The 27,666-nt window shown below is 32.3% G+C and overlaps 6 protein-coding genes across 6 annotated transcripts; 5 read left to right on the forward strand and 1 right to left on the reverse strand.

Moving 5' to 3' along the window:
- Positions 1-1,690: 1,690 nt before the first annotated feature.
- On the forward strand, positions 1,691-6,068 carry LOC137828959 (3-oxoacyl-[acyl-carrier-protein] synthase, mitochondrial). The gene is made up of 14 exons (XM_068635741.1): positions 1,691-2,113; positions 2,202-2,431; positions 2,531-2,638; positions 2,723-2,794; positions 2,947-3,033; positions 3,576-3,727; positions 3,832-3,912; positions 4,037-4,070; positions 4,152-4,218; positions 4,300-4,376; positions 4,965-5,025; positions 5,150-5,232; positions 5,384-5,455; positions 5,589-6,068. Exons 1-14 carry the CDS (start codon positions 1,999-2,001, stop codon positions 5,757-5,759), a joined length of 1,410 nt encoding a protein of 469 aa, XP_068491842.1. The 5' UTR covers positions 1,691-1,998; the 3' UTR covers positions 5,760-6,068.
- A 396-nt stretch (positions 6,069-6,464) lies between these two features.
- On the forward strand, positions 6,465-7,333 carry LOC137828960 (uncharacterized). The gene is made up of 2 exons (XM_068635742.1): positions 6,465-6,702; positions 6,865-7,333. The coding sequence occupies exons 1-2, from the start codon at positions 6,608-6,610 to the stop codon at positions 7,088-7,090; spliced, it is 321 nt and encodes a 106-aa protein (XP_068491843.1). The 5' UTR covers positions 6,465-6,607; the 3' UTR covers positions 7,091-7,333.
- A 1,966-nt stretch (positions 7,334-9,299) lies between these two features.
- On the forward strand, positions 9,300-10,441 carry LOC137829319 (PKS-NRPS hybrid synthetase cheA-like). The gene is made up of 3 exons (XM_068636125.1): positions 9,300-9,428; positions 9,508-10,025; positions 10,141-10,441. The coding sequence occupies exons 1-3, from the start codon at positions 9,300-9,302 to the stop codon at positions 10,439-10,441; spliced, it is 948 nt and encodes a 315-aa protein (XP_068492226.1).
- Positions 10,442-10,450: 9 nt separating this feature from the next.
- On the forward strand, positions 10,451-11,868 carry LOC137829320 (uncharacterized). Its single transcript, XM_068636128.1, has 5 exons — positions 10,451-10,778; positions 10,858-11,213; positions 11,321-11,464; positions 11,667-11,729; positions 11,860-11,868. Exons 1-5 carry the CDS (start codon positions 10,451-10,453, stop codon positions 11,866-11,868), a joined length of 900 nt encoding a protein of 299 aa, XP_068492229.1.
- Positions 11,869-12,702: 834 nt separating this feature from the next.
- LOC137829321 (uncharacterized) lies at positions 12,703-13,194 on the reverse strand. The gene is made up of 2 exons (XM_068636129.1): positions 12,946-13,194; positions 12,703-12,843 (listed from the first exon to the last, which is right to left on the reverse strand). Exons 1-2 carry the CDS (start codon positions 13,192-13,194, stop codon positions 12,703-12,705), a joined length of 390 nt encoding a protein of 129 aa, XP_068492230.1.
- A 4,152-nt stretch (positions 13,195-17,346) lies between these two features.
- LOC137828991 (receptor-like serine/threonine-protein kinase ALE2) lies at positions 17,347-24,514 on the forward strand. Its single transcript, XM_068635791.1, has 9 exons — positions 17,347-17,481; positions 17,567-17,757; positions 20,383-20,472; positions 20,551-20,643; positions 21,302-21,670; positions 21,752-22,018; positions 22,455-22,844; positions 22,949-23,189; positions 23,633-24,514. The coding sequence occupies exons 2-9, from the start codon at positions 17,688-17,690 to the stop codon at positions 24,294-24,296; spliced, it is 2,184 nt and encodes a 727-aa protein (XP_068491892.1). The 5' UTR covers positions 17,347-17,481; positions 17,567-17,687; the 3' UTR covers positions 24,297-24,514.
- Positions 24,515-27,666: the final 3,152 nt, after the last annotated feature.

Here is a 27,666-nt window from a genome sequence, read left to right on the forward strand (position 1 = left end):
AATTATAATCAAAACATGCGGTAATTTAATAATTGTAATACGTATGGTTTTTATTTTTTAATACTTTTATTCTTTAAAAAATTATTTTGCGATCATTCTAAAGTTCACAAAATAGTAAAAATTATAATTAATTTCATTTCACATTTTTATTTTATTATTTATATATAGTTATATTTTATTATTTATATATAGTTATGTTTAATATTAAAAATTGAATAAAATAGGTTATATGTGTCTATTGTATATTTAATAAAATTTATTAAAATTAAATCCATCAATTAATATACAAATGAGAAATAATACTTTAATAACTTTAGTGTAACTAATAGTGTTACATTTTAACAAATACAAATATATATGATTGCATATTTTTTAGTTATCAACTCTTTCCTTCACATAAAAGAGTTAATGAAAATAAATAAATATATAAATAAACACTTTTCCATCTTCATCTTTGTGTTTTATCCTTTGAACTTTTTTACCCTCTCAATTAATACTTCTACACTTTCGCATGCAAGAAGCTTGACGATAAAACAGAAACATAAGCTTAATAAAACATTTTTTTTTAGTTTTAAAGGCTTAAATTTTTTTATCTTTGAAGACAAGTAGTGAATGATTAATGTTTATAAAACAATCATTTTAGTGTTCTTGACAAGAAAAAAAAAGAACATTTGAGTTTTAATAAAAAGAAAAAAAGGATTTAGGGGGAAATAGTGAAGAAATAAGCAACATATGCCATGTGGATATCTGAAACGCAACAACCCAAAATGTGGTTAGGTTTATAGCTGTTGTGTCTTATGAAAAAAGAAATTAAGATTGGAGAAGAGAGTGAGTTGGACGAAAAGTCACTTGTCTTAATTCAACAAAATAACAAAACTTCATGTGTTTGATGACAATAACTGTAAACCAATACAAAATTTTATATACAAAAACACAATGCATGTAAAGAAGATAGAACAATTGGAACAAAATAAAAAAAAAAATAGAAAAAAGAATGAGGATGAGTGTGTCTAAGAGTGATAAGTCACTTTAAGGACAATAAAGAGAGAGAAGTGGATTCAACCAAATGACAAAACTTCATGTGTTTGATGAGGACAAATATAAACCAATACAAAAAATTATATACAAAAATGCAATGCATGTAAAGAAGATGAAACAATTGGAACAAAACCAAAAAAAATACAAAAAAAAATATAAAAAAAAAATGAGAATGAGTGTGTCTCCAAGAGTGATAAGTCATTTCAGGACAATTAAGAGAGAGAAGTCGAAAGTTTTTTATAAAAGAAATTTTATAAAGAGAGAAGTAGAAAATTCTTAAGAAGTTATTTTTGATTTTCAGTTTATAGAATTAAAAAAATAAAATTAAATACAAAAAAATGACAATTTTTTTTTTATTATATGTTTTTAAAATAATAAAATAAAATGTTATTATAAGGATAAAATGAAAAATAAATGTGTATACCAAAATAAGTTACTAGCAAAATCCTCACAAAAAAGAAAATAAATGTGTGAAGAAAAAAATAATTACCTCACTTTATATATTGGTATAGATAATTAATTTTTAAGAAAATTTTCTTTTCTAATTCAGAAAAATGATCCCATTTAATATATGTGTTTGTGTTAACATCTTCACCACATGGATACCTTGTTAAAAATTATATGTTAACATCTTCACCCATTTAACGCGATCAGCATTGTTGAATTAAAAAAAAAGTAAAAAATAAATATTCGAGAAAAAAAATTAAAAACTAAAAGTGTAGAATTTGAAAGGATCATGAAGAACAAAAATGGTTTGAAAAATTTAGGAGAAATAGCTGCAGTGAGTGAGAGAAGATGAGAGCTGATAGGTTACAGATATCGTGAATGTCTGTTGTTAGATTACCTGAAACAGTGGGTTCAGGGTTTAATTGGCTTGGTTTTATTTAGGTTCCTCACATCACAGCGCCATTGAAAGTGGTTGGTTTCTTCATCAGAGAGTGAGCACTGAGTAGTATTACAATGGCAACTATGCGCAGAACTGGCAGAAATTTTTTGATCTCCTTTTGCCGAACCATTTCCACTTCAACTTTTCCACCTCCTCCCGTTGTTTCTTCCCGAAGAGTAGTTGTTACCGGTAACTAACTACCTATCTGTTCCTTTATTTCATCTTGTTTGATTTTCACTCCTGCGCTCAGATTTCATTTCATTCGGCGATCGTTTAGGGTTAGGTATGGTGACACCTCTTGGTTGTGGAGTGGGCACAACGTGGAAGCGCCTCATTGATGGGGAGTGTGGGGTGAAGGCACTGTCTTTGGAAGACCTCAAGATGAATTCTTTTGATAAGGAAACTCAGTTGAGTACGTTCGATCAGTTGCCATCCAAAGTTGCTGCTATTGTTCCTACTGGAACCAATCCGGGTGAATTCAATGATCAAATCTGGCTTAATTCTAAGGTTGTCTTATTATTATCATCCTTATCATTATCTCCTACACTTTAAATTCTATTATTTATGCTTATTGATGTCATTGTAGTACTGTGACATTTCCCTTAGGACCATCGATCAATAGCGAGGTTTATAGCATATGCACTGTGTGCTGCTGATGAAGCTCTCAAGGATTCTAATTGGTTTCCCACTGAGCAGGAAGATAAGGAAAGAACGGTATGCATTTTTTTAATTTGGGTAATAACAAATCATTTTTTTTTAAACTTTTGTTACTTGTGTTATAACTTAAAAAACTATTAGGGAGTGTCTATTGGAGGGGGAATCGGAAGCATTAGTGACATCCTAGATTCTGCACAACTGATCTGTGAGAAGGTCAGTTAGTTGAACTCACTGGTCTTGAAGAATTTTGATGATCTTTTCCTCTCAAAGTTTTTCAACAAGTGCTTTTAGTTATGGCAGAAAAATTTAGTAATTCAAATAAATTGTACTGTATTTGATATTTACTTCTTCTACCCTGAATACAGCGTCTTCGTCGCCTTAGTCCATTTTTTATCCCACGGATACTGATCAATATGGCATCGGGTCATGTGAGCATGAAATATGGGTTCCAGGTGAAGAGACTGCTTTCTGCTGAGTTATATTCTATACTACAAAGTGCAAATATGAATGAGCTCCTGGCCTTTTTCAGTGGCTGGATGTACACGCACCCGCGTTTTCATCTGCTAACTTATATATGCGTGTGTTGTGGATTTTTAGATGAAAATTATTTGTATATTATAGAATTATTTGCCCTTCCATAGAATCGATGTAGGAAATATATATTCTTGCTTCCATGTTTCTTCATCTTATAATCATTTCTAAGATCATTATCCAATGAAAAGTAACAGCCTTCTGAGACAAAAAAATTCCTTCATGTTAATTTGGATGAGTAATTATATGTCCATAAGCTTTAGAGTTTAAATACTCAAACAAAAATGTTATATCCCCCTGTAGAACAATTATTAGTTTATGACATATGTCAACAAAATTATCCGAAAAAGAAGACAGTAAAGCTATTGTTGTTTCAGAGCTAGTTATGCTATGACCTTTACTATCATTAATAATCCTGAGCAATGGAAGAACTTGTTTCCTATTCCTGAATTCCTGAATATAGGGACCAAATCATGCTGCAGTAACTGCATGTGCCACTGGTTCACATTCTATCGGTGATGCAATGAGAATGATTCAATTTGGGGATGCAGATGTTATGTTGGCTGGAGGCACAGAGTCCAGCATTGATGCATTATCAATTGCAGGATTCTGCAGGTAAATTATGATCAATGCCCTGTGTCCTCGGTTATTGTTGACAACTTTAGTAATCATTTGTCCTTTTTCCCTGATATTTTAAATCTGATTATGGAGACTTGCAGGTCTCGGGCTTTGACAACAAAATATAATTCAAGCCCACTGGAAGCATCACGACCATTTGATTGTGGACGAGATGGGTTTGTGTAAGTATATTATTGACAACATTTGTTTCTGATTATAATCATGTTTGTTGTCTGACTATACAAAGGATTGGTTTGTATGGTTTGTTTGCCTTGCTGCTTATATCGAAGTTATACTTTTACTCAGGATAGGTGAAGGTTCTGGAGTCTTGGTCTTGGAGGTTGGTTAAGAAATATATTGTGTATCATATTTTATTTATGATATTTGACCTTTCTTAAGTATTTGTTGTCCTATCTTTAAGGAATTTGAGCATGCAAAAAATCGAGGAGCCAAAGTCTATGCAGAGGTTCGTGGCTATGGGATGTCAGGTAGTTTGTTGCAGGATATAGGATTTTCTTCTAGCCTTAATTTTATATTTGGTTGACTTATTTCATGTGGAATTTAACTAGGTGATGCATACCATATTACTCAACCTCCTAGTGATGGGAGAGGTGCCATTTTGGCCATGACTCGTGCTTTAAGACAGGTATCCTTTATCTTCCTGTATTGTTATTCATCATTAGAGGTTTTCTGTTGGCTGAGCTGCCAACTTGTCATGTATACCTGTCCTGATGTGTGTGACCTGCTATTCTTTGTCTGTTCTTTCCCTTGTTTTTTTACATTATATTGACATATAAATGGGAAGGTATACTCCCTGTTTCACTTCTTGACACTGGGTAGGGATGACAGTCAAATAGGTGTATCCATCAAAATTACCCACAATGGGTAGGAGTGATATTCAAGTACTAGGAGCCACCCATGAAACATAAGTGTGAGGATGATTATCATAGTACACTTACCCAAACCCAATCCTGACCTTCATATTGTCATTCTTAACTGTAAGATCAATCAAATTTATGTAAGTGAAGATTCTGTTATGTCACAATGATAAGTGTAGGTTATATACTTCGGTGCTTTTAGCATTTATTATTTGAGTGCGATCTGCATGCCCATTTAGCAGAACTTGAGTCTTAATGATTATGAATTATTCTTTTGACATATTGTATTTTGGTTTGCTTTGTGAGGCTTAGACATGTCTAGATATACTCATTTTAAACGATTTTCATGAATGCAGTCAGGTTTCCATCCTTCTGAAGTGGATTACATAAATGCACATGCTACATCTACACCTTTGGGCAAGTGAAGTGAACCTATACTGATTCCAGCAATTTAAGCTTGAATATTATTATTTTTTAATACTCCATCTTTGTGTGTTTGTGCTTTTGTCGTAAGTTTTCTCACCAGAATCTTTTTATATAGGTGATACAATAGAAGGTAATGCAATCAAAACCATGTTCTCTGACCGAACAAGCTCATCTGCTTTAGCCTTCTCCTCCACAAAGGTAAAGCAACAAATTATATACTTATATTGACTGTATAATCTAAGTGTTGGTTGCTTCTTATAGATGCGAGCTCTCACCTATGCCAGATGCAATTTAGTTTTTATTTTATTTTGATGGGGATATCAATGATTAGTTGAGGCAATTTTTTCAGGGGGCTATTGGTCATCTCCTAGGTGCCGCTGGAGCTGTGGAAGCGATTTTTGCAGTTTTAGCAATACGACATGTAAGCATCTGTTTTATGCACTTGTATCAAGAAGTTGCGGGGAAGGATTTTTGCACGTACTGTTGCTTTTGCGCATAATCTAGAGCCAGACCCTGTTAATCAATTAACTGTTTCTATGATGTTCTTATGACAGGGAATTGCTCCATTAACTCTTAATTTAACTAAGCCAGATCCTGTGTTCGATGATGGTTTCATGCCATTGTCTGCTTCAGAAGAAATGCCAATTAGAGTAGCCATGTCAAACTCTTTTGGTTTCGGAGGCACAAATGCGTCCCTACTTTTTGCTCATACTGGTTCGGACTGATTAGTTACATCTCATTCCATTGGCATTAGTTGACGAGCTGATTGTTCATGCTGAGGAGAGTTTAATGGCCTAAAGTTCTTGGAAGTGTGCATGTACTTGGAGTTCATGTTGTCATGTACATTTTGATGCTTCTAGTACCTTTGCAAAATAGTTTTTGAATGCTATTAGCTCGACTATTTGGAACGCAACGTTGTTGATTGAACATTCATAAAATGTAGGATCCAATTCCAAATTTTGTTAAAAACTTGAATAAAATTTATAATAAAAGAATGAAGTTTTAATCCTATGAAAGTTAAAAAATTTCCACTTATGTTTTATCAACGAGTTCCTTAGACACTTTATTTAAAAATATTATTTTAATTCTTACATTTGATCAAATCTGCAATATTAGTACCCAATTTTTTTCTGTAATTTTATTTTGATTATTCGTAATTTTGTTTGACTTAAGAATGCCGGAATCTTTTTTTTATTTGCTAAGAAATTTGAAATATTTGTACTCTACAAGTATTTTTATTTTATCGTGCTTTATTTTTGCTTGTTTGAACAAATCAAAACCTCCCTGGTTGGATAATCCATTCCGATTGAGGCAAAAGTGCATTAAATGATTTCGTTGAAAAAAACAATTTGGCATAATTTGATTGGTAGTTGTTAAATAAGGATACCCAACTTCCACTTATCATAATAATTCAACCTCTCTCTGATCCCAAATTTTCTATTTTTCTCTTCAAAATCCAAGTCATGTAACCAAACACCACCCAACACAAACCATGTTTTTCTCAGTGTTCTTGTGGTCAACTTTGTTCTTTATATAATATTTATTCTCTTCATCAACCCCTTCCAATTCTTCCATGGCTTCCGACTCCAGTTCAAATCTTAGAATCACCATTGAAAGCAATCCTCCCGAGTCACGTCTAGCTGAATTGAATATCAAGTGTTGGCCCAAGTATGCATGCATGCTCTTTTCTTTTTTGCATCTCTCTTTGTTATGATCTTCCTTTTCTTTATTTCTTCTGTCTCCACTTAGATCCATAACATCCATGTATACTTATTTATGGTCTTTCTTTTCTTTTCTTTTGATGGGGTTAAAAAAAATGAAAAATGAAAGATGGGGTTGCTCTCCTGGGAAGTACCAATTAAAGTTTGATGCAGAAGAGACATGCTATCTGTTGAAAGGGAAGGTGAAGGTATACCCAAAAGGGTCATCAGAGTTTGTAGAATTTGGTGTTGGAGACCTTGTGACCATCCCAAAGGGACTCCATTGCACCTGGGATGTCTCAGTTGCTGTGGACAAGTACTACAAATTTGAATCAACAGCATCATCTTCTTCTTAGTGCATGCTTTGGATCACTCATCAATCAACATTGTATATTGTGATTAGTTAGTTTGATTAGCCCTATTATTTGTTCTAATTCTTTTACAGTTTAATTGTTTAGTATTTTGTGGAAGACAAATGGGGTTGTTTGGTTGTGCTGGGAATCTGTGGTTTTAGTCAAAGGAAGAACCAATCAGTCAAAGGTATATCTTTAAAGAGTTAGATATTTGATGGATACAGCTTTTAATGTTTCTTTGACTCATCCATCTGTCCATGAGATTTTTTTCTCATCCCAATTTTTGTATCTTATATAAACCTCATATTTTTTATTTATTTTTTAACGAGTATTTGTATTTTGAAATGTAAAATTTATATGGCAAATTATCCCTCCACATCCCTACCTGCTCTTGCTTTTTAATTCTAAGTATTTAATTAAAGCACAAATTAAAACTAACAAAATGTTTAATTTATATTAACTTTCTTTTAATAAAAAAAATATAAAATGTCTCAAATGTCAGGTTCAAATTGATTTCTTTTTATTTTAAAAAAATTATTTGATGTTGTTTATTTTTAAATATTAAAAAAAATTAAAGAATAGTATTAAGTTATTTGAGCTGATTTCTGTTATGAAAATATAAGTTAACGGCGGTGATTAAATTATTTCTCTTAAAATAATGAAAATATTGAATCAAATAAAATATAAAGATGTTTAAAAAATTTGTTTACTTTTATTATTAGTTTGAATAAAAGCAACACCTTATTTTTTAAAATTTATAGTAATTTTTTGGAAGCAACAAAATCTAGAAAAATGTAGTACAAAAATTAAAAATAAAATTATCTTCACACTGGGGAACGTAAAGTACAATAAAATTTCTTGTCAACTCTCTCACACACGTTCAAATGATGAAAATGCTTTCTTAAATACTACGTCTGGAGAAGAATGAAAATGTTGTGATTAGAATGGAGGTATGCGACGGGAAGAAATGTATAGAGGTACAACTAAGGTTGTTTAAACATGTGAAGTTATGTTTTATTTAGAGTTATTAAAACTTTTAAAAAGGTTAAAACTGACTTTTTCATAATTAATATGAAGGCGTAGGAGGAAGAATTTTCCAATTTATATTTTACAATCTAAAATACACATTCTAAAGTAAAAAAAAAACCAGTGAAATTTTTTGTTGGTACAAAAATGTATTGATTTTTGGGTGTTTCTTCCTTCATTCCATAGTTTCTTCGGTCAATCTCATAGGTAATGTGAAAAAATCATTTAACCCTAAAAAAATATATTATGGATTGTTGAATTTGGAAGGTATTACTGGATCCAAAAAATATCTTCTAAATTCTTTTTTAGAAATAATTATTTGAAAGCTATTATTCTTACAAATATCCAGAAAATAATTTTTTATAAAGGATGAAAGGGGTGTAGGGTTACTTAAATTTTTTCATTAAGGGTATAATGGTTATTTCACATACTATATGGAGGTGCATGGAAAAGTATGGAGGTACAAAAAGAATTTGTCTTTTTTTTTCTTTCATAATCATAAGGCCCAAAATTGGGCCTTAGTTGAAAAGTGTTTTGGCTTCTTCTTCCTGCATCCTCACTTTTTTCTTCCTGCACCCCCCATAATTTTAAATATCCCAAAATTAGCTTTGACCTATAATTTGAAAAGGGGCACCGTGCTAGACTTCCTTTGTATTGAATATCAACTGCTGGTGGAGGGTCTTTGTAATTTTTTGGAGCAAGGTGGAGGAGTATGCAACGTTGTCGAAGTGTTGTTTGGGTTGTAGAGGTAAGAGTTAAGTTTTTTTTAGGAGCATGATGGTTATGGAGATTTCGGGGTGACCGGATATCGGGATCCAGTAATGTATTACAGATTCATGAATCTGGAATTTATTAAATTGTGTTTTCCAGACGAGGGGGTGTTCTGGAAGTTAACTTTACATAAATTGTTGTTTTCTGGATTGTTGAATCCAGAAGCTTAAATTGTATTACAGATTGGTGAATCTGGAATTATTTTTTTGTGTTATGGATTCCTGAATCCGGAATGCGTAACTTGCATTATGAATTTCTGGATCTGGATTTTTTTTTTTTTTGTTATGGATTCCTGAATCCGGAATGGTCTTTTTGAATTATGGATTGTTGGATCCGGAATGATTTTATTGACTTATGGATTTATGGATCTGGAATGCAATGATTTAGTTTCACTTTTTTTTTTATTTGTAGAAGCATGGACAGTAGTGAAGGATTTGAACAAGAATTATATGATGGGGTTGATGTGTGGGATGATGATGATATTGAGAAGTCATTATGTAAATCGAAGGGATATGAATGTACAAATGTGTTTACTACAAATGAGGTAAAGTTAAGTTTGTAAAGTATGTTTAAGTTGTTTGTTAATTAGTAAATGAAATAATTTGTTATGATAACTTTTGTAGGTATTTCGTACTCGGGATGAGCTCCTAAAGTGGGTTAGAAAAGTTGCGTTTCACTTTGGTTTTGTTATTGTGATATTGAGATCGGATACTTCAACTGGCCAACAAGGAAGGAAGACATTTGTATTATTAGGTTGTGAGAGAGGAGGTAAATATAGACGATATAAGAAGGATTTACAGGTTACTGAGAGTAAAACTAGGAAATGTGGTTGTCCTTTCAGATTACGAGGGTATCCAGTAAAGAGTGGTGAAGGATGGATACTGAAATTAATTTGTGGGTCTCATAATCATGAGTTAGCAAATACATTGGTTGGTCATCCATATGCTGGTAGGTTCACATGTAATGAGAAGTCAATGCTTATGGACATGACATACAGTTCGGTGAAGCCTAGAAATATTTTGCTAACAATGAAAAAGTATAATGAGAAAAATGGGACCACAATAAAGCAAGTCTATAATGCACGATATTTGTACAAAAGATTAGTACGAGGTGATAGAACTGAAATGCAACAATTGATGATGTTACTTGAGTGAATGTTGTGCAAGATTTATTTTGGACACACCTTAATTCAGTGAAGTTATTAAATGCCTTTAACACTGTATTGATGATGGACAATATACGTACAAAACTAATAGGTATAAGATGCCCTTGTTTGAAGTTGTTGGTGTTACGTCAACGGGATTGACCTTCAGTGTTGCATTTATGTTACTCGCATCAGAACATCATCATAACATTGTATGGGCCCTTGAGAAACTAAAAGGTTTGTTTTTTAGAGTTGATTCATACCCAAAGGTTGTGGTTGTTGATAGAGATATTGCTTTAATGAATGCAATAAATGTTGTGTTTCCCGAAGTTGCTAATTTGTTATGTCATTTTCACATTGATAAAAATGTTAAAGCAAAATGTAAAATGACTATTCATCCAAAAGAGGCATGAGATCAAGTGATGGAATCTTGGGGAGCTATTGTTGAGTGTGAAAATGTAGAGTCCTATGAACATCATGTGGAGGCATTTAATGTTTGTTCACCATGGCTTATATTTACTAAGTATGTGATTAGTTATTGGTTAAATCCACATAAAGAAAAGTTTGTTAAGGCTTGGACAGATAAGGTCATGCACTTAGGCAACACGACAAGTAACAAGGTTGAGGCTGTACATTGGAGTTTAAAGAGGATCCTTGAGACGTCAATGGGGGACTTATGCTTTTGTTGGGATTCCATGAATAAGATGATCATCTTGCAACACAATGCAATTAAATCTTCATTTGCATGTGGTGAGTTATGTCTTTAATGTAACAAGATATAAAAAGTTGGTTGGCTTTGTATTGAAATATGCCTTGCAATATATTGTAGAAGAGAGTGATCGAATTGAATATGTTGGTTTAGATAAATCTCGTTGTGGGTGCACCATTATATCTACTCATGGCCTTCCTTGTGCTTGTGAATTGACTTCCTTTAGTGTGGGTAGCATACCATTGCAGTCAGTGCATTTCATTTGGACACGATTAAGCTTTTTAGATATTTCAAGTGGTGATACTTCAACAGAGTTGTCTATCAAACCAGAGTGGGTTGCCATCATGAATCGGTTCAATGAGGTTGACATGGCTGGTAAGATTAATATCAAAGCGAAACTGCGTGAGATTGCCTATCCAGATAAGACATCTTTGTGTCCACCAAGGGAGAAAGTGAAAACAAAAGGTGCACAAAAAGTGCATCAGAGTAAATTTGGTAGATCAACAAAGTGAATTCCTTCTTACTTTGAGCATGTTGATGCCATTCTTTCACAACATGATAGTTCATCTACTTTGAAATGTAGCAAGGGATTTATTTCGGAGACTCCTCCGACCAAATCAATAGCAATCCTTACATTGTTGATAATATTGATGTTAAGGCTAGCGGTCATTGTGGCTATCGTGCGGTTGGTGCATTGTTGGGTATGGGAGAGGAGTCATGGGCTATTGTACGCATGAACTTACATAAATAATTTTGTCAATGGCGTCAAGAATATATTGATTTGTTTGGCAGGGATGAACGATATGAATATTTGAAAAATTCACTTCTAGTTGACCACATATGGTAATTGTATTCATTCTGAATGATGTTATTAATTGTAAAATGGTGTATGAGTTTGATTAACTTGTTAAATTTTCTTCTGTTGGCAGATAAGTACAGATAAGTGGATGACAATTCCGGATATGGGATACGTTATTGCGAATCAACATAATGTGATTGTTGTGTGTTTATCTCTTAAACAATCATTAACTATTTTTCCCATTAAGATCTCAACCTCCAACAGATTTTAATCATCACTGCATCATCTGTATTGGACATATTCATGGAAATCATTTTGTTCAGGTTTGTTGAACTTCATTCTTAATGAATTTTACGAATTATTGAAAAACATAATTAATGACATTGCTTACAATTTTTAATAGGTTCAGTTGCAAGAAGGTTGTCCGATTCCACCAACAAATATTTTATGGTCTACTCATTGTTATCCAATTGCCAAAACTTGGTCTTCATATTATACTAGCTGGATGCAAATTTTTACACAAATTATGTCCATTAGGCGATATTTATAGTTGTAATTGCATTGATAAATGAATATGTTAACATTCTGACTATTATAAATGTAGAAGAAGAATTCTCTAACTTCATAACCAAAGTGTTCCTTCATCAAATTCAAAAGTAATTGTAAACTAAGTGTTTCGTCACGAAATTACAAAACATAGCAATAACTAAAATGATGGTCAACTCACCTACAGACAGATGAAAGGAATTTGTCTCTGCGTGCCACCTTTCTACAAAGGGGCACAATAATCATTTGGCAAATTCTTCCTGCACCATATCAATTTTAACCTCCACCATATCAATTTTTAAAATTTTCAAAATTACCCTTATTTCAAATTTAAAAATCCAGAATAATAATTATAATTCAGAAATAAAAAAATACATGCTAAAAAAAAATTGGAACACAAAACTAAAAATAAATTATGGATAAAAATTTCCAGAATTCAAAAATATGTTATGGAAATTGAAATCCAAAACATTTTCAAATAAAAAGTTTCAAAAATAATTTTTATTTAACCCATTTTTGTGTTAGGTTATTTTTGTCATTTAAGAGGGGTATTTTTGTTATTTTAAAGAACTGATTGGGTGCATGTTGGAATTGATATGGTGCAGGGAGAAATTGCCCAATCATTTTTCTATCGTGTCATAGCTTGCCCCAACAAGCCCAACTAAACCTGAAAACTCCACTGCAGGTAGTATCCCAAGATGAGGAGCACCCATCTTATTCATTTTTCGACCATGAGACACCAATTTTAACTCTCCTCGATCCTAATTTAACCAACCAAAATCATATAAAATATATAATTTAATCAACGAAAATCATATCAAATTAACAATGAACAAGTATCATATTACAACATATTTACTTACCACACCATTCCATAATTGCATGGCCACATGGTCTTTATAACCTGTCAATAGTGTCTCATCCAGTGGACCTCCGGGATAACCTTCACCTTCTACTTCAGGTGCGCCTTCATCCTCCACCTCCATTTGGGGTTCAACTTCTTCAAGTTCAACATGTTCTTCATCTTCATTAGCATGTCTTCTTCTTCTTCTAATAGAGGTTGTGGGACGTAGACGATAACCTTGTGAACCTCCTCCCCTAGTCTTCACCATTTTTGTTCAATTACACCATTCAAGTTAAACCAAATTACAAACTAATGAATGAGAGCATACTAACCCAACCCCACAACTCCTCTAGTTCAACTCAATATAATTCTACTTTACTAATTTGAGCCAACACAAACATAAAATAGCAAATTAGTATTCCAGAACCATAAATCCAAAACACTCCCAGATCCACAATTCCAGAACACTCTCAGAAGCATACATCCAAAATTTTACCGGATTTCAAAAGCCAAAATTCTACCAGATTCTATAATATGGAATGTGAAAAAGGATTTACGGAAACAAAAATCCATAAAGAAAACGGATGCACAAATCCAAAAATATGAAACTTTACTTACCTTTGTCAACAACACTCTAAATCACAATAGAGATGTTTGAGATTTAGAAGGAGAATGAGCTTTTGAATGAAAGTGACGCGCCTTGCTGCTAAGAACCAAACGAAGACGCTGCCTACACGCACGAACGACACTCATCTACACTTTTTAGGGTTTTATTAGGTTAAGGGTAATTTTGGGATTTTAAAAATTAATAAAGGTAATTTTGTCTTTGCATAAGAGTGTGGGGGTGTAGGAAGAAACTGCCTAGACTTTTATATAGGATTTTTTTTTTCACATTTTTTCTTTTACACTTCCATAAATATTAAAAATTTTACTTTTTTTTTAAGTTTTTTTTAGTTGTACCGTCTAAAATTTAAAAAAAAAGTATTCTGAATTAATCAATATAGAATAATAATTTGGAATTCAATTTCAACTTTTAGAAAGTTAATATCGCATTATAAATTATAGAATCTATAAACTTTTTTTTTAATGAAAAATCGACTTTCAAAATGCATAATTTAGAATAGACTTCCAAATTTAGAAGTGACTTGTGGATTATACTATCTATAAATCATCTTTTACACATACAAAAACTTCTTGATTGTGAAATCGGAAAGGTACTTCCAGATTACATAATTTGAAGCACGTTGTTAAAGTAAAATCCAAATATTTTTTTGATAAGTTTACAACACAATAAATGAACAAAGGATGACAACGACAACAAAATAGTGATCAAAGAAATAGTGACTATATGGAATGAAAATAAGGGAAGCAACTTTATCTTTAATACATTCATAAAGATGGATGAAAAAAACATAATTGCAAAACGAAATTCCTCATTTATAATTTATAATGCACACAAAAATATTTAAGTTTGTTTTATTAACATTCGTTAATAATTAAATGAGAGGACTTATCATTACTTTTCATTTATTCTCACCTTTCCATTTTAATTTTCAATTTTTAAAGCTTTTTTATTTATCTATTTTAAAAAATTAAGAGACTAACAATTTTTTAAATTAATAATACCCTTACTTTTTAATTAATCTTTAATTTATTTATTTATGAACTTATTTTTATGTAAAAAAGAAAAATATGAAATCTCATAACTATTAGTTTTGATATTTAATAAAGGTAATGTTATGACATCGTTTCATTCTATGCTAACCTAGGATGAAAGTTTCATTTATTGTTATGTTTTTTAATTCATGTATTACTTCATGTGACTAAGTGTGATTCATATATATTATTCTATTATTAAGTGCTTTTCTACTAGTTAAGGAATAATATAAGTTTAGAAAGAAACATTGGAATATCACATACATGCAATAATGAAAAAAATATTTATTATCCATGAAAATATATTCTAAATAAGAAGTGAAAATATGTAAAATTGTTACTATAGTAAAAGCCATGTATTCTAAAACAAGAACTAAATCACCTCTTAATAAAATACATTAAATATTGAATGAAGACCTTTACATAAAACGTTTAGATAAAATTCTAAAACACATTGATTCTTAACATTATGGAAGGCTATAAACACATATGAAAAGTTTCTTTAAAGAAATAAGAAGAGACAATGAAAAAAAAAAAACAATGATTTCTTTATAAGTTAAAATTAACTATTACACTTAACTTTCATACTACATTTAATACTTATTCAAATCTACCCACAACTTTTTAATTTGACATCTTTAAGTTCTTATTTTCTCCTTCAATCTAATTTTATTATCTATAAATTAAGTTTATTAATGTTTTAGATATCAAACATAAATTTGTTTCTCAATTTCTTTGGGAAATATTATTGGGCTATTGCAATATATAAATATAATTAATGTTAATTATAATAATTACCTTTTTTCACGTAAAGATTTCACCTTATAATATTACAACAGCTTAAACACAACACACATTCTTGTAAATTCAGTATTTCATCTACAAAACACATTATTTTGGTAATTCTTAAACCCCTCTCTCCTAAATATAAATTGGCTTAATCACAAATATGTATCATCAGCCCCATAAGAATTTATAGTATTTTTAAACTTATTAAGTTTTAATTATTTTATAAATTTTAATATTTTAATTTAATATTTATTTTTTCATCAAAATTTTCTATCATTTAATTTTGTTATCAATGAGATGTTACTTTTGTCTTTTTTTTAACCTGCTAAAGAACTTATGTATTATTATTTTTTCAATTTTATTTGGTTCATAAGTCAACTTATTATTATTATTATTATTATTTATCATTATTTAATTTTATGTAATTATTATGGTATAAGATTAATAAAAGAAGAAGAATAAAATCAAATGTTAATAATTGAATTACAAACTAGCTTCTTAAAATTGTCACAAGGAAATAATAGGTAAAACATAAAAAAATCACTTTTCCGATAATTAATAACACCCTTATAGTTTTATTTTATTAAACTCATGACAAATATGTTTTTTTTTAGGGCGGTTTTAGAAAAAAATAAATAGAAAAAAGGGTGAGAATTTTTTGGTCAAATGACAACTTTTATATATTGTAACTTGTTTGTTAAGATTTTCTTACACTTATTAAGACAAAAAAATATACTAAAAATCAACAAACAGATTAATGAATAAAAAATTTGTACTAAAAAGTCTTTACACTCTTATTTATTTATTCTTAATTATTGCACATTTAAATAACCAGTTATTACATTCTTTCTGCAAACACATTTGATTATACATATTTTTATGAACACATAAAATAAAATAGTTGTTCTTTTACTTGGTTTAGTGACAATACTCAAATGATAATTGAATAATATTTTCCACGTAATGGATTTGTGATCCATAATCAAATAATTTATATTAATGTAACCATTTATTGCCTTGAAAAAATAGTTAAATACAAACAATTTGAAAAATTATTAAAAAATATAAAGGAAATAAAGTGGGAATGCAAAGAAAATTAACTTTTTTTTTAAAGTACTTAAAGATATTTTTTTTAAGTAATTACCCATTTTCTCTGATCTAATTTTAGAAGTGTAGTTAAAGCTCTAGAATTTAGGAGTGTAGTTAGTACCGCTGATAAATAATTTGTATTATAGCTTAATACAAGTAATAAACAATAATAATATTCATTATTTTTTTAAGTTTTATTTAAATTTAGTTTTAAATAAATATAATAATTTTTTCTTTTAATATTTTTTTAGTTTTTAATTATTATTATTATTATTATTTTAACATAATAATAAAGGCACACATAGAAATTAGTTCTTTGATCTGTATCTTGATAATAGTCGGTTTTATTAATAAACCGTTTTTTTTATTTATATTTTTTAACTGTGAAAATGATATAATTTTTTAAATGTAAGGAGAGAGAAAATAGTCATAATAGCAGAGAGAAAAAATAATTAAAATAAAAAAAACTAAAAAAAAATGACAATAGAGAATTCCATTAATAATGCATTAAAAATTAAATGATTTTAGTGAGAAAAAACCTTAAACAATTATTATAAAACAAATATAAAAGATGGAAGAATAAAGACAACAGCTATAAAGAGTAATTAATGTTATCTGAAAATATATTTAAAACGAGAATAAAAAACGTAAGAAAAAAAAAAGGCTCACCTTCTTCCATGATGCTGCGTCTCATTGGATCACTCCCCTCTAGGGAATTGTGTAAGAAAAGAACAAGTAGAAGTAGAACTGTTTCCGTTTTGAATGACGCCATGAATTGACTCTATTTGTCTTTTGGTGAACTCATTCTCCTCACGCGCCCCAACATAGTGTATCACTGCAACACTCACTCACTCACAAAACTCATGCTACTCCATCAACTCTCTTCAATTGCATAAATTCACTCACTCACTCACTCATTCACCATTTCAACAAAATTCTCTTCTCTTTCTCTGTAATTTCTCTCTATACATATCTTCCTCAACAATCTTCTTCTTCATGCATGCTGCGTGTTATCGATGTGGTTCGTCTTCTCTTTTCCTGCATTTCCGTGATCTAGAAGCTTCACATTAACCGTCGTCTTCTACGTTCTTCTCTCTCTTCCCTAGGTTTTCCAATTCACATGCTCATGCTCCACTCTTCATCCTCGCGCTACGCACTCCAATGCCGCTGCTGCATACACCGTAACTGCTGCACGTTAGCGACTTTTTAGGAGTTCCATTTCTGACGATGATCATGATGTCAACCTCGTGCCTCTTCATCCTTGCTCTCCTTCATTCGCTGCTTCTCTCTTTCCAAGGTATCGATCGCGTCGTTTCCTTCCTGTTCTGTTTAATCAATTCGAATTCTGCTACTGTTTTCCTCTCATGAATGATGAACAACGATTTCACTGGCCTTTTGTCTTTTTATGCCACGTGTGATTGCTCGGAGAAAGGTTCAATTGTGCAGGGTCTTTGAATGGTTATTCCAGGCAGATATATTAATTAATTAATTTGTGAAGCTAACATTTAGCACACAGGCTAAGATGTAGCAGACGATGAAATTGGTGAATTGTAACTGTACGTTACCCAGTGCATCTTCACTATAGGGCGATGGTCATTGAACTCTTGTTTGTGTGCTGATGTTGACAGTAGCTAAACTGTTGTAGAAAGTTATTCTGACTACCGATTATGTTGGGAGTTCATGATGTGTTTAACAATTAGCTGGTTTCTTCAATTTTAGTCTATTTTTTTCTGCTTGATTATTGCATCTTGAGCAGCTTTTTACTGTTTCTTACATATAGTTTTGTTAGACTGGATGTGCGGGTGTACAATTTAATTATTCCTTAGTTCTAGATAATACTTGTACTTGCTCCTCATATACGAAAACTAATTCTTTCGTGAGGCTTTGCTAGGTATATTGAATCTTCCCTATGTTTGTAAATGGAGTAGTTTGGTCTGTGTGGAACAGCTTGCATGTAGACATTATTGAGTATTTTAGTCCTATGACTGCTTCCACTACACTTGAATTTATCTATCTGGTCCTACTACTGCTCACTTTTCATCTCTCATCTACTAATCTGAGAATTTGTCACGAAGCATTTCTAGCATGGTTCTCAGAGACTATGTTAAAATGAAATCACTGTTTATGCCTACTCATTTGATTCTATTTGTTTATTAGTTATATATATTCAGTATCTGTTTTAGTAATAGTAGGACAGAGACTTGGAATTGATTTTTTCATGTTTTACTGCACAGTTATGGACTTGCAATGTTACATGGAATTGATTCTTGGGCAGTACAAATCCTACAATGTAGTAGCCATGAGATGTTAAGTTGGAAGAGTGGACATGAGATTGGATTATACATCTGTTGCTGAAAAATGGTAGCATCTCAGCTTAGGTGGTTTGGATCATTGGGTGCGTGTGCATAATACAAGTAAAGCCAAGTTAGGAGAGTATATTAGATGGAGAGTATCCCTAATTACTTATTGCTAGAGGTAGAAGAAGACCGAAAAAAATTGTAGGTTAAACCATTAAGAATGATTGGAAGGACAATGTTTTGTCCATAGGCGGGCATGATTAACAATGGAACATTATGGTTTGGGGGATAATGTAGCTGACTGCACCTAGTTGAAACCAGTTTGATGTTGCTGCATTATATATTTAGTCAAATAAATTTATTTCCAGATTCAATGCTTGCATTTGCAACTTTGGCATTCTCTCTAGAGAAAATTGATGTGAATGTATTTTTCATTACATTCTGGGGCAGGGATTCCATTTGAATTCAAATTTGGCCTAAAACATATTGAGATGGTATTTTATTATAATGAGCATGCGTTCACCTTTTTCTTTTTTTCGTTTGGGAATTTTAGGAGAAGACTTGTACATGTAAGATCTGTTGTGTACATTTGCCTTGTAAGTCTGTGTTGATGTGTCAGAATTTGCTGTACAGTTGAACATGAGATAGTGTCTGCTAGCTTTTAGTGAAGCCTAGGACACATTGTATTTCGGCTCATTTCTCTTTGTCAACATTCAGTTTCCTCCTTCTCCTGTTATGTATGTACCTATACCAACCTTTGTCAGTCAAAGAAGTATTAGTTGAACAATGCACTCGGGAACTAATGTAGGAAATCTATTGTTTTACTTAGCATTGGCATCCTTGAAATTTAAATGGGAATTAATGTAGGAAATCTATTGTTTTATATCTTGGTATTCAATAACACTACTCCTTGCAAATGTAGAGTCTTTTGTTAATCTTTTGACAATGTTTGTTTTAGTGCTTTATCTTTTGGAGTATTTAATGATTGAAGGCCCCACTACAAACAGATATTTTTCTCAGTGGCTGTTCAACATAATATATTTGAAATTATTAGATTTGCCTATGAACGAACTTTCTAATTTTCTTCTTGTATTCATATTCTTTCTCAAGTTTCTTAAAATTGGGTGGCAATTATTCTCATACTCTCATGTTTTATTCAATTTTCTTGGAGAAGACCACCTTGATCTTCCAGTTATTTATCCAATTTCCTTTCATAGGTATGTTTTGTGATCAGTTACCATCTTGTTGGGTTGTGTGACTGACAGTTGGAGATTTATACTTGATTATATTTCCATTAAAGCATTGAAAAGGATATTAGAGGATATGCCATAATGTATAGGCTCTTGATCATAAAACAATATTGGAAGCCAGATTAAATTAAATAAGATGGTTGTATAAAACCCTTCCAATATTGGATAGTTTTTCTAATTGAATCCTATGCACTACTTTTATGTTCTTGAGCTCCAGTTCATATATTTTGCCTACTAGGCAGAGTTGGCTACATGAAAAGGAGTGTGACTAATGCATATATTTTTAAATGATTTTAAGAGATTCCTTTTGAGGTTTTCTCTGCAAATTTAACTATGTTGCTAACTATAACACAGTGATAGGTTATTTTCCTGCAGTGATCTCAGTTTCTATGAATGTGCCAATTGCTTCATCTGAACGAGCTAAAACATTGTTACTTCAACCTTCTGGGCAATCTCCATCTCAAGGTATATTGTCATATTTTTCTACAAGTCATTATACTTCATGTTTACTATGAGACTAAGAATTAATGTTTTCTTATGTAGGTCCTATTGTGACTCCAAGACCAAAACTTCCTCATCATGACCGTCATCACCACAGTTGGAAACCTTATCCTGTGGCTCCTTATAAAGACCCAGGTATTTCCTGAATGTTATACACTCTTCTGCTGCTGCTACTTTTACCAGGGTCAGGACTCTTTATAAAATCTCAATGGCTTTTCTGCTCATGAAATACTGCAGTTATAGTCCTTTTTTCTTTGATACAATTCTCTACATCTGTATTTGGTAATGTATGTTGGTGAAGGGAATCAAAAATTGAGTCTTTTAATGTATGGTACTGTCAAACATGGTAAGATAGTGTAAATAGGCATGATGTCAAAACTTGGATTATTTGGAAGAATGTTTGGAATCTAATTTGTTTGATGCTTGGGTACTTTCTTTGAAAATTAATACATTCACTATATTTGACTATAAAGGTAAAAGTGTAATGTGGTAAAAGAAAAATTTGGGCTGTATTAGTTTCTCAATGTTATTTCAAGATGCCTTCGGGTTCTCATAGTCTGCTGTGTTAAGGTATGGTTGGCCTGAAAGGTTTTGTAAATATTTAATACACTGGAGTGAAACTAAATATTCTATAATGGAAAATTCGAAGTTTCAGTTGTCATTAGTGACGAGTTCTATCCTTTTCTTATTAAATTGCACAGAATTTTGTGAAATAGCATTACCCACCTCTTTGTTATCTAACATGACTATACCATAACGCCATACACCCACTTTACAAAATAATTTCTGGCAGCTTGTAGGCAAATCTGTAGTGATCCATTCACTGCAACTCCTTTTGGTTCACCTTGTGGTTGTATATTTCCCATGAAAGTCAGACTAGTACTGGGTATAGCTCCTTTGCTTGTTTTTCCAGTCATTACTGAGTTAGAGATCGAAGTTGCATCTGGAACATATTTGAAGCAGAGCCAAGTGAGGATAATAGGTGTCAGTGCTGACAATCGAAATCAGTGGAGAACCATAGTTGATATTGACTTGGTTCCACTTGGGGAAAAATTTGACAATACCACTGCACTTCTGCTGTATGAGAGGTTTTCGCACAACAAAGTTCCTCTAAATAGGAGCCTTTTTGGTCATTATGCAACTTTGTACATTGCTTATCCAGGTAGTAGTTTCATTTTTGTTAATGACATTTTACTTTATCATTATCAAGTTACTGCGTGAGACTAATGCAGTTGGTATCCAGGTATTCCATCATCACGGCCACCTGGATATATAATTGGGAGTAGTCCCCTGCCCGGTGATACCGTTGGTTTTCTCCCATTCTCTGCCTCCTTCATGAGTGAGCATGAGAAATTGACTCTTAGAACCATACTCATTATTGCTCTATGTTCTGCTGTACTCTTGTTGGTTTTGGTTGGAGCATTTTTCATTTTGCTGAAATGGTGGAAAATTAGGAGCTCATCAAGTGCTATCGGCCCTTCTCTCACATCATATCTAAACAAGAGATCTGGTATAACTTTTAACTTTACTGTGTATGTTTATATTTTTTCATAAACTGATTTTTAGATGCTTGTATAGAATCGGAAGAATTTACTGTTTGATTTCCTAGCGATTTATTGTAAATTATACTAAACTGATTTGTTGCCTAAATTATCCTTTGTTAGGTTGAGTACAGTTCCTTTTGCAACATTATTTTATCAGTTCACTAAGTTTTCCTTACTATGTGCCAAAGATTAGTCTAGTCATTTCTATTTCTTTGAAAAGTACATGTAAAATATACTTTTGTTTTACACTGGGTTTTGAAGGTTTGCCTTGCTCATTAAGTAATTAGTTTTTCACATTCAAGGCAATGAATTCCACTTTATGTTGTCGTGGACTCTTGAGTCCTCTTGATTCGTTATGTAAACTGTAACATAGTTGACGTGATAAATGGATGGATTATGCAGGCTTGGAATCTATGTTGTCAGGCAGAATTATGAGCTCAAGATCTATGTCCCTTGTGTCCACTATTGCTGCTTCTATTCTCTCTGTTAAAACATTTTCCTTTTCCGAGCTTGAGAAAGCAACAGATAGATTCAGTTCTCAGAGAGTATTAGGAGAAGGAGGATTTGGACGTGTTTATTCTGGGACATTGGATGATGGAAATGAAGTTGCAGTTAAGCTGCTAAAAAGGGATGATCAGAATGGAGACCGTGAATTTATTGCTGAAGTTGAGATGCTAAGCCGTTTGCATCATCGTAATCTTGTGAAACTCTTTGGTATATGCATAGAAGGGAGAAAGCGTTGCTTGGTGTATGAGCTTATTTACAATGGCAGTGTTGAGTCTCATTTGCATGGTAATTATTTACTTGTTTTCTTTAGTTCTGGGGGTGTGCCACTTGTTCAATTTATAATGCCTTGCTATATCAATAAAATTTAATTCTTGTTAATGATCATGCAGGTGATGACAAGAAAAGAAGCCCTCTAGATTGGGAAGCACGGAAAAAAATTGCCCTTGGATCGGCAAGAGGTTTGGCCTATCTACATGAGGATTCCAATCCTCGTGTAATTCACCGAGACTTTAAAGCTAGCAACGTGTTGTTAGAAGATGACTTTACCCCTAAGGTTTCTGATTTTGGGTTAGCAAGAGAAGCGGGTGAAGGAAATGATCATATTTCTACAAGGGTCATGGGTACTTTTGGGTAAGTTCTAAGACTTTGTCTGTGGGATTGGATATAGCATTTTTTTGTGAGTTCCACTTAAGGGCTTGGGTTTGAACCTAACTGGCATAGCATGTGGGGGTGGTCTTGCGTGTGTCTGGTACACTCATGCTGTATGGTTTTTCTATTTCTTTAACATTAGATAACATCATCAATCATCTTCATAAAGTTATGGAAAATGATAGTTTAACGAACCTTAGAATTGTATGTGATGAGTTTAGAAATAAATAGATAAATTTGGAATTAAATAATATGAAAAAATATTAAAATAATAGTATTGAGAGTTGTAATGGGATTGTATAAAAAATGTGATTTCTGATTTATTTTTTCTTGTATAATGTTTAACTCTAGATTGACGTTATATTTTTAAGACATTGTAAATTCCTAGCCTTCAACTTGCCATTTCTATCTATTCAATTTGGCAGGTATGTCGCTCCAGAATATGCTATGACAGGCCATTTACTGGTTAAAAGTGATGTCTATAGTTATGGTGTTTTCCTGCTTGAGCTCATAACAGGCAGAAAACCAGTGGACATGTCTCAACCTCATGGAGAGGAGAATCTTGTAACGTGGGCTCGACCACTGTTGAGATTCAAAGAAGGTTTAGAAAAGCTGGTGGATCCATTTTTGGCTGGAAAGTATGAGTTTGATGACATGGCAAAGGTGGCTGCTATTGCTTCCATGTGCGTACACCCGGAGGTCACTCAAAGGCCTTTTATGGGTGAAGTTGTGCAGGCTCTTAAGTTGATCTACAACGACACCAATGAGAGTGAGAAGGAGTCCTTTTGGCATGAATCGGATTTTGGAGGTGACCTTGCGTTTTCTGATAGCAGTTGGTTGGATGGTGAAGGGGTAACCCCGAGATTAACTTATGGACAAGAATCTTCCCTCATCACTATGGAGTACAGTTCTGGTCGACTTGAAATGGAAAAGGGATCATCAAGCTTGAATGCAGATGAGACATCTTTGCCCATCAGGCACGGGAACAGATCAGGCCCCTTAAGAACAGCCCGGGGTAAGCCATCCTTTAGTAAGCTCACTCGAAGTCGGAGTGATCATGTGGTATCCTTTCAAGCATGTTTGGGATGATGAATTGATGGTTACTGGCTTTAAGTTTTCATAATATTTATCAATGGTTAATGGGTTCAGCTTTGACAATTCTTGCGTTTCAGAAATGTACAGTTTCAAACAAGCGCCAAAAGGGGCTGATTTACAGTTACTGAATTCTGTAGGTTCAGCCCTCAAATTCCTACATTTTGTGTTGTTATAATCCTCAATTACAGTAGTACTGATTTATTATTATACAAGTCGGATTTTGTAAGGTGGCCTTTCAATTAGGAAACTTCAATTTCTACAGTTGAACTTTTTCCTTGGAAAAAAAACAAAAGGCACATTATTTAAACTTTATTTTAGTTTCAATTTCAACTCATAAAACAAGCATAGAATGTATATGTTTTACAACCATGTAACTATGATTGTTTTGCATATATATTTTATTTATATTTTTTAAATTATCCTTTATTATCATGTTACTTGTTACATTTCTCATTTTTTTAATCTCATTTTCTCACTTATTTTTATATTTCTTTTTTCATTCTTCACTGTACTTCATGTTGTGAAAATACTGTTATAGAAATCCATATAAACTACATAAGTGGTTATGGATGTGATATAAGGAGGGTATCTAGTCTTTTGAGGAAAAAAACCTTTCCGTCTTTTCTTTGGTTCCAAAATGGGCAAATCATTAACTCAGGTGGGACTTGCATGAATTTATTCATCCATTCCTTTGTCAGAATTGAATCTCGTGTTGTTTTTCCTTCACCCTCAACAATTTCCTTTCACTCAATCAAACCATTGCACGTATTAAGCAGCACACTCTCTAAAACAATTTACAGCTGTCTCTTTGTAAATTCTTATTGATAAAGGAAACTATGCTGGATTTTTTTTTTTTTGAGTAATCAGTTTTTGCGTTTGTAAAGTAAATTCCTTATAGAACCTTAAAGTGGAGAAACGGGTTTGAGGTATGAGAAATTGATACTTCTCTAATCATTTAAAAATTCTTCCCATATTTATTTTAAATCATTAAATTTTCAGAATCAATCATTTAAAAAATTACTAAAAAGTTAAAATAAGATTATTTATTTTATCCCGAGACATAATCCATCTTAAATATAAGTTTTTATCCCGTAAAAAATGATTTTTTCTTTAAAAACTCATTGTAATACATTTGAGTCTAGAGACAGTGTACTACACTACTCAAACTGTAAAAATTTAAACTAAACACTAAATGAACCAATAAATTTAAAATATATTAGTCTTGTTGAGAAGTACTAGACAAGAACGAGAAGTACCAAGCAAGAACAAGAAATATCAATCTTGTTGAGAAGAATCAGGCCAGACTGAGAAATATAAGTTTTGCCGAGAGTACTTAGTATGACTTACAAGTATGTATCAGTCTTGTCGAGAAGCACCAATTAAGGGCTAAGAAATATCAATCTTGTCAAGAAGTACCAAGTAAGACGTAGAAGTATCTTCATGTACCGCATTGATCCTTTGCCTTTACACTAGTCTCCTATTTGAGTTATGCATATGTTTAATCCCGTAGTATTTAATTCCTTTGCCCTCCCAGCTGTAATACATATATGATGTTTTGTGTTGGTAAAGGCGTTTTTCCAGCAAACATGGATTCTGGTCCCTGCAGGCTGTTCTAAGGCATCTTTGATGCGAAACTCTTTGTTCTGGAGCTAAATGGTGTGGTGCTGTGGTGTTGTGGTGCTGTAAAGGGGAGTCCTGGAGACTACAGAGGGAGCTCAAGGAATGGAGTAACCACTATGGTAGACGGAGTGGTAAAGTCTCTTTAGTGATAAAAGCAACAAGTTGATTTACCTAGACCAGGGTGGTTCTTGTTATGCTGGAGTAGAGCGGATGCAGAACAAAGAAGTTCGGGTATGAAGCTGAAGCAGCCCTTGGAAGGGTGTTTGGACATCTAATCTCTTTAGTTTAGTTGGAGTCTTAGAAGGTGCTTAGGAGTTGCTGGTTTTTGGGGTTTATCTTTTTTTATGCTAGTAATAAACCATGTGCATGGCCATTTGCTCCTGGATGTGGACTCTTGTACTCCAGACTCTGTGCTGGTGATACATAGGGGAGTGTTGTTTGCTATAACTGGGATGTGGCTTGACTCCTCCTACGCCCCAGAATTATGCAAAACCGTGAAGAAGTTTGAGCCTGAAGTTGGAGCAGCTCTTAGTGGGTGGTCCGGGGTAGCAACAGTGATTTTGCAATCACGGGGTAGCATCCATTTGGTGTGCTATGCAGCTCATGCGGTACAGTTTGCTGGGATAAGTTCCCTGCTTTTAATTTCTTTTTCTGTAGCTCTCTTTGCAACTGTTTTTGGCAACCCATTCATGTAGGGGTTCTTTGTGCTGTCTTCCTTTTATCTGGTTTGGTTGGCTTAAACTACATGTGGTTTACAACATGTGTTGAATCACTCTTCTATAAGGGTTGGAACATCCCTGAAATGTCTTTCTTAATTTATTTTATTTTTTATTGATAAAAAAAAAAGACTTAGAAGTACCAAGCAAGACCGAGAACTACTAGGAAAAACCGAAAACACCTCAACACAATCAAAATATTTATGTAAACAATCAAACGATAATAAGCATCTAAAATCAATTATCATGACTAAACAACGAATAAAATATTAAGAATGACATGGGTCCACCTTCAAGGTTCATTTAGATAAAAGCTCACTAAGAATAATATAAATAGACCGTTCCTCCGAAGGTATCAAACACAAATACTATTATTTATCCTATGATTGCATTAATTGTACTCGCACATACTAACTTGAGTGTCAAAGTATCTTTGCAAGTAACCCTCACCTCTGTTATCATTAAGAAGCAATTGTAAACTGAAAAACTTCTAGATATAAAGATTAATCAATAAGAAATATGTAGTCCTATAAAGATCGTATTGACTTTGTAAAAACAAGTTTAACATTGTTTTGAAAAACTTTTTTAATAAATACAACATTAATACACATATTTAATATTTTATAAGTTACATATAAAGATAACTTTAAAGAACTTATCATAAAAACTATTTTGATTTCTTAAATTACTTTTTGCAATAATTAGTCTCGTATAGCTAAAATGAGTAGTCTAATAGTTTGAAATTTCTTTTACCAAAATTAAATGTTTTCACATAACATTTATGAAAATTTAATAAGAACTTGCATGATAGAATTATTAATGTAACACTTTATGTTTTTATACTAGTACACCACAATCTAGGTTACATCTAGTTTTTCTTTATAAATTATAAAGGATTCTACTAATCAAATTGATTACAAGTATTTATACATTGTCACTTCTGACTCACTCGAAAATACAAGGTCACTTTTGGCTATTATCTTTTTATCTCCACCTGAGATAAAACATGAGTACATCATATCACTATT

The sequence above is a fragment of the Phaseolus vulgaris genome, chromosome 7 (assembly GCF_000499845.2).
Source record: "Phaseolus vulgaris cultivar G19833 chromosome 7, P. vulgaris v2.0, whole genome shotgun sequence".
NCBI classification, from domain to species: Eukaryota; Viridiplantae; Streptophyta; class Magnoliopsida; order Fabales; family Fabaceae; genus Phaseolus; species Phaseolus vulgaris.

Bases quoted from the DNA above. Each gene is read 5' to 3' on its own strand.
- LOC137828959 (XM_068635741.1), top strand. From the start codon at position 1,999: ATGGCAACTATGCGCAGAACTGGCAGAAATTTTTTGATCTCCTTTTGC. The intron at 2,114-2,201 runs GTAACTAACTAC...GCGATCGTTTAG, and splicing joins CCGAAGAGTAGTTGTTACCG to GGTTAGGTATGGTGACACCT. The intron at 2,795-2,946 runs GTCAGTTAGTTG...CCCTGAATACAG, and splicing joins CACAACTGATCTGTGAGAAG to CGTCTTCGTCGCCTTAGTCC.
- LOC137828960 (XM_068635742.1), top strand. From the start codon at position 6,608: ATGGCTTCCGACTCCAGTTCAAATCTTAGAATCACCATTGAAAGCAAT. The intron at 6,703-6,864 runs GTATGCATGCAT...GAAAAATGAAAG, and splicing joins AATATCAAGTGTTGGCCCAA to ATGGGGTTGCTCTCCTGGGA.
- LOC137829319 (XM_068636125.1), top strand. From the start codon at position 9,300: ATGGACAGTAGTGAAGGATTTGAACAAGAATTATATGATGGGGTTGAT. The intron at 9,429-9,507 runs GTAAAGTTAAGT...TAACTTTTGTAG, and splicing joins ATGTGTTTACTACAAATGAG to GTATTTCGTACTCGGGATGA. The intron at 10,026-10,140 runs GTTACTTGAGTG...CAAAACTAATAG, and splicing joins GAAATGCAACAATTGATGAT to GTATAAGATGCCCTTGTTTG.
- LOC137829320 (XM_068636128.1), top strand. From the start codon at position 10,451: ATGGAATCTTGGGGAGCTATTGTTGAGTGTGAAAATGTAGAGTCCTAT. The intron at 11,214-11,320 runs GTGCATCAGAGT...TTTGAAATGTAG, and splicing joins AAACAAAAGGTGCACAAAAA to CAAGGGATTTATTTCGGAGA. The intron at 11,465-11,666 runs GTACGCATGAAC...TTCTGTTGGCAG, and splicing joins GAGAGGAGTCATGGGCTATT to ATAAGTACAGATAAGTGGAT.
- LOC137829321 (XM_068636129.1), bottom strand. From the start codon at position 13,194: ATGGTGAAGACTAGGGGAGGAGGTTCACAAGGTTATCGTCTACGTCCC. The intron at 12,844-12,945 runs GTAAGTAAATAT...TGGTTAAATTAG, and splicing joins TGCAATTATGGAATGGTGTG to GATCGAGGAGAGTTAAAATT.
- LOC137828991 (XM_068635791.1), top strand. From the start codon at position 17,688: ATGATCATGATGTCAACCTCGTGCCTCTTCATCCTTGCTCTCCTTCAT. The intron at 20,644-21,301 runs GTATTTCCTGAA...AATTTCTGGCAG, and splicing joins GGCTCCTTATAAAGACCCAG to CTTGTAGGCAAATCTGTAGT. The intron at 22,845-22,948 runs GTAATTATTTAC...ATGATCATGCAG, and splicing joins TGTTGAGTCTCATTTGCATG to GTGATGACAAGAAAAGAAGC.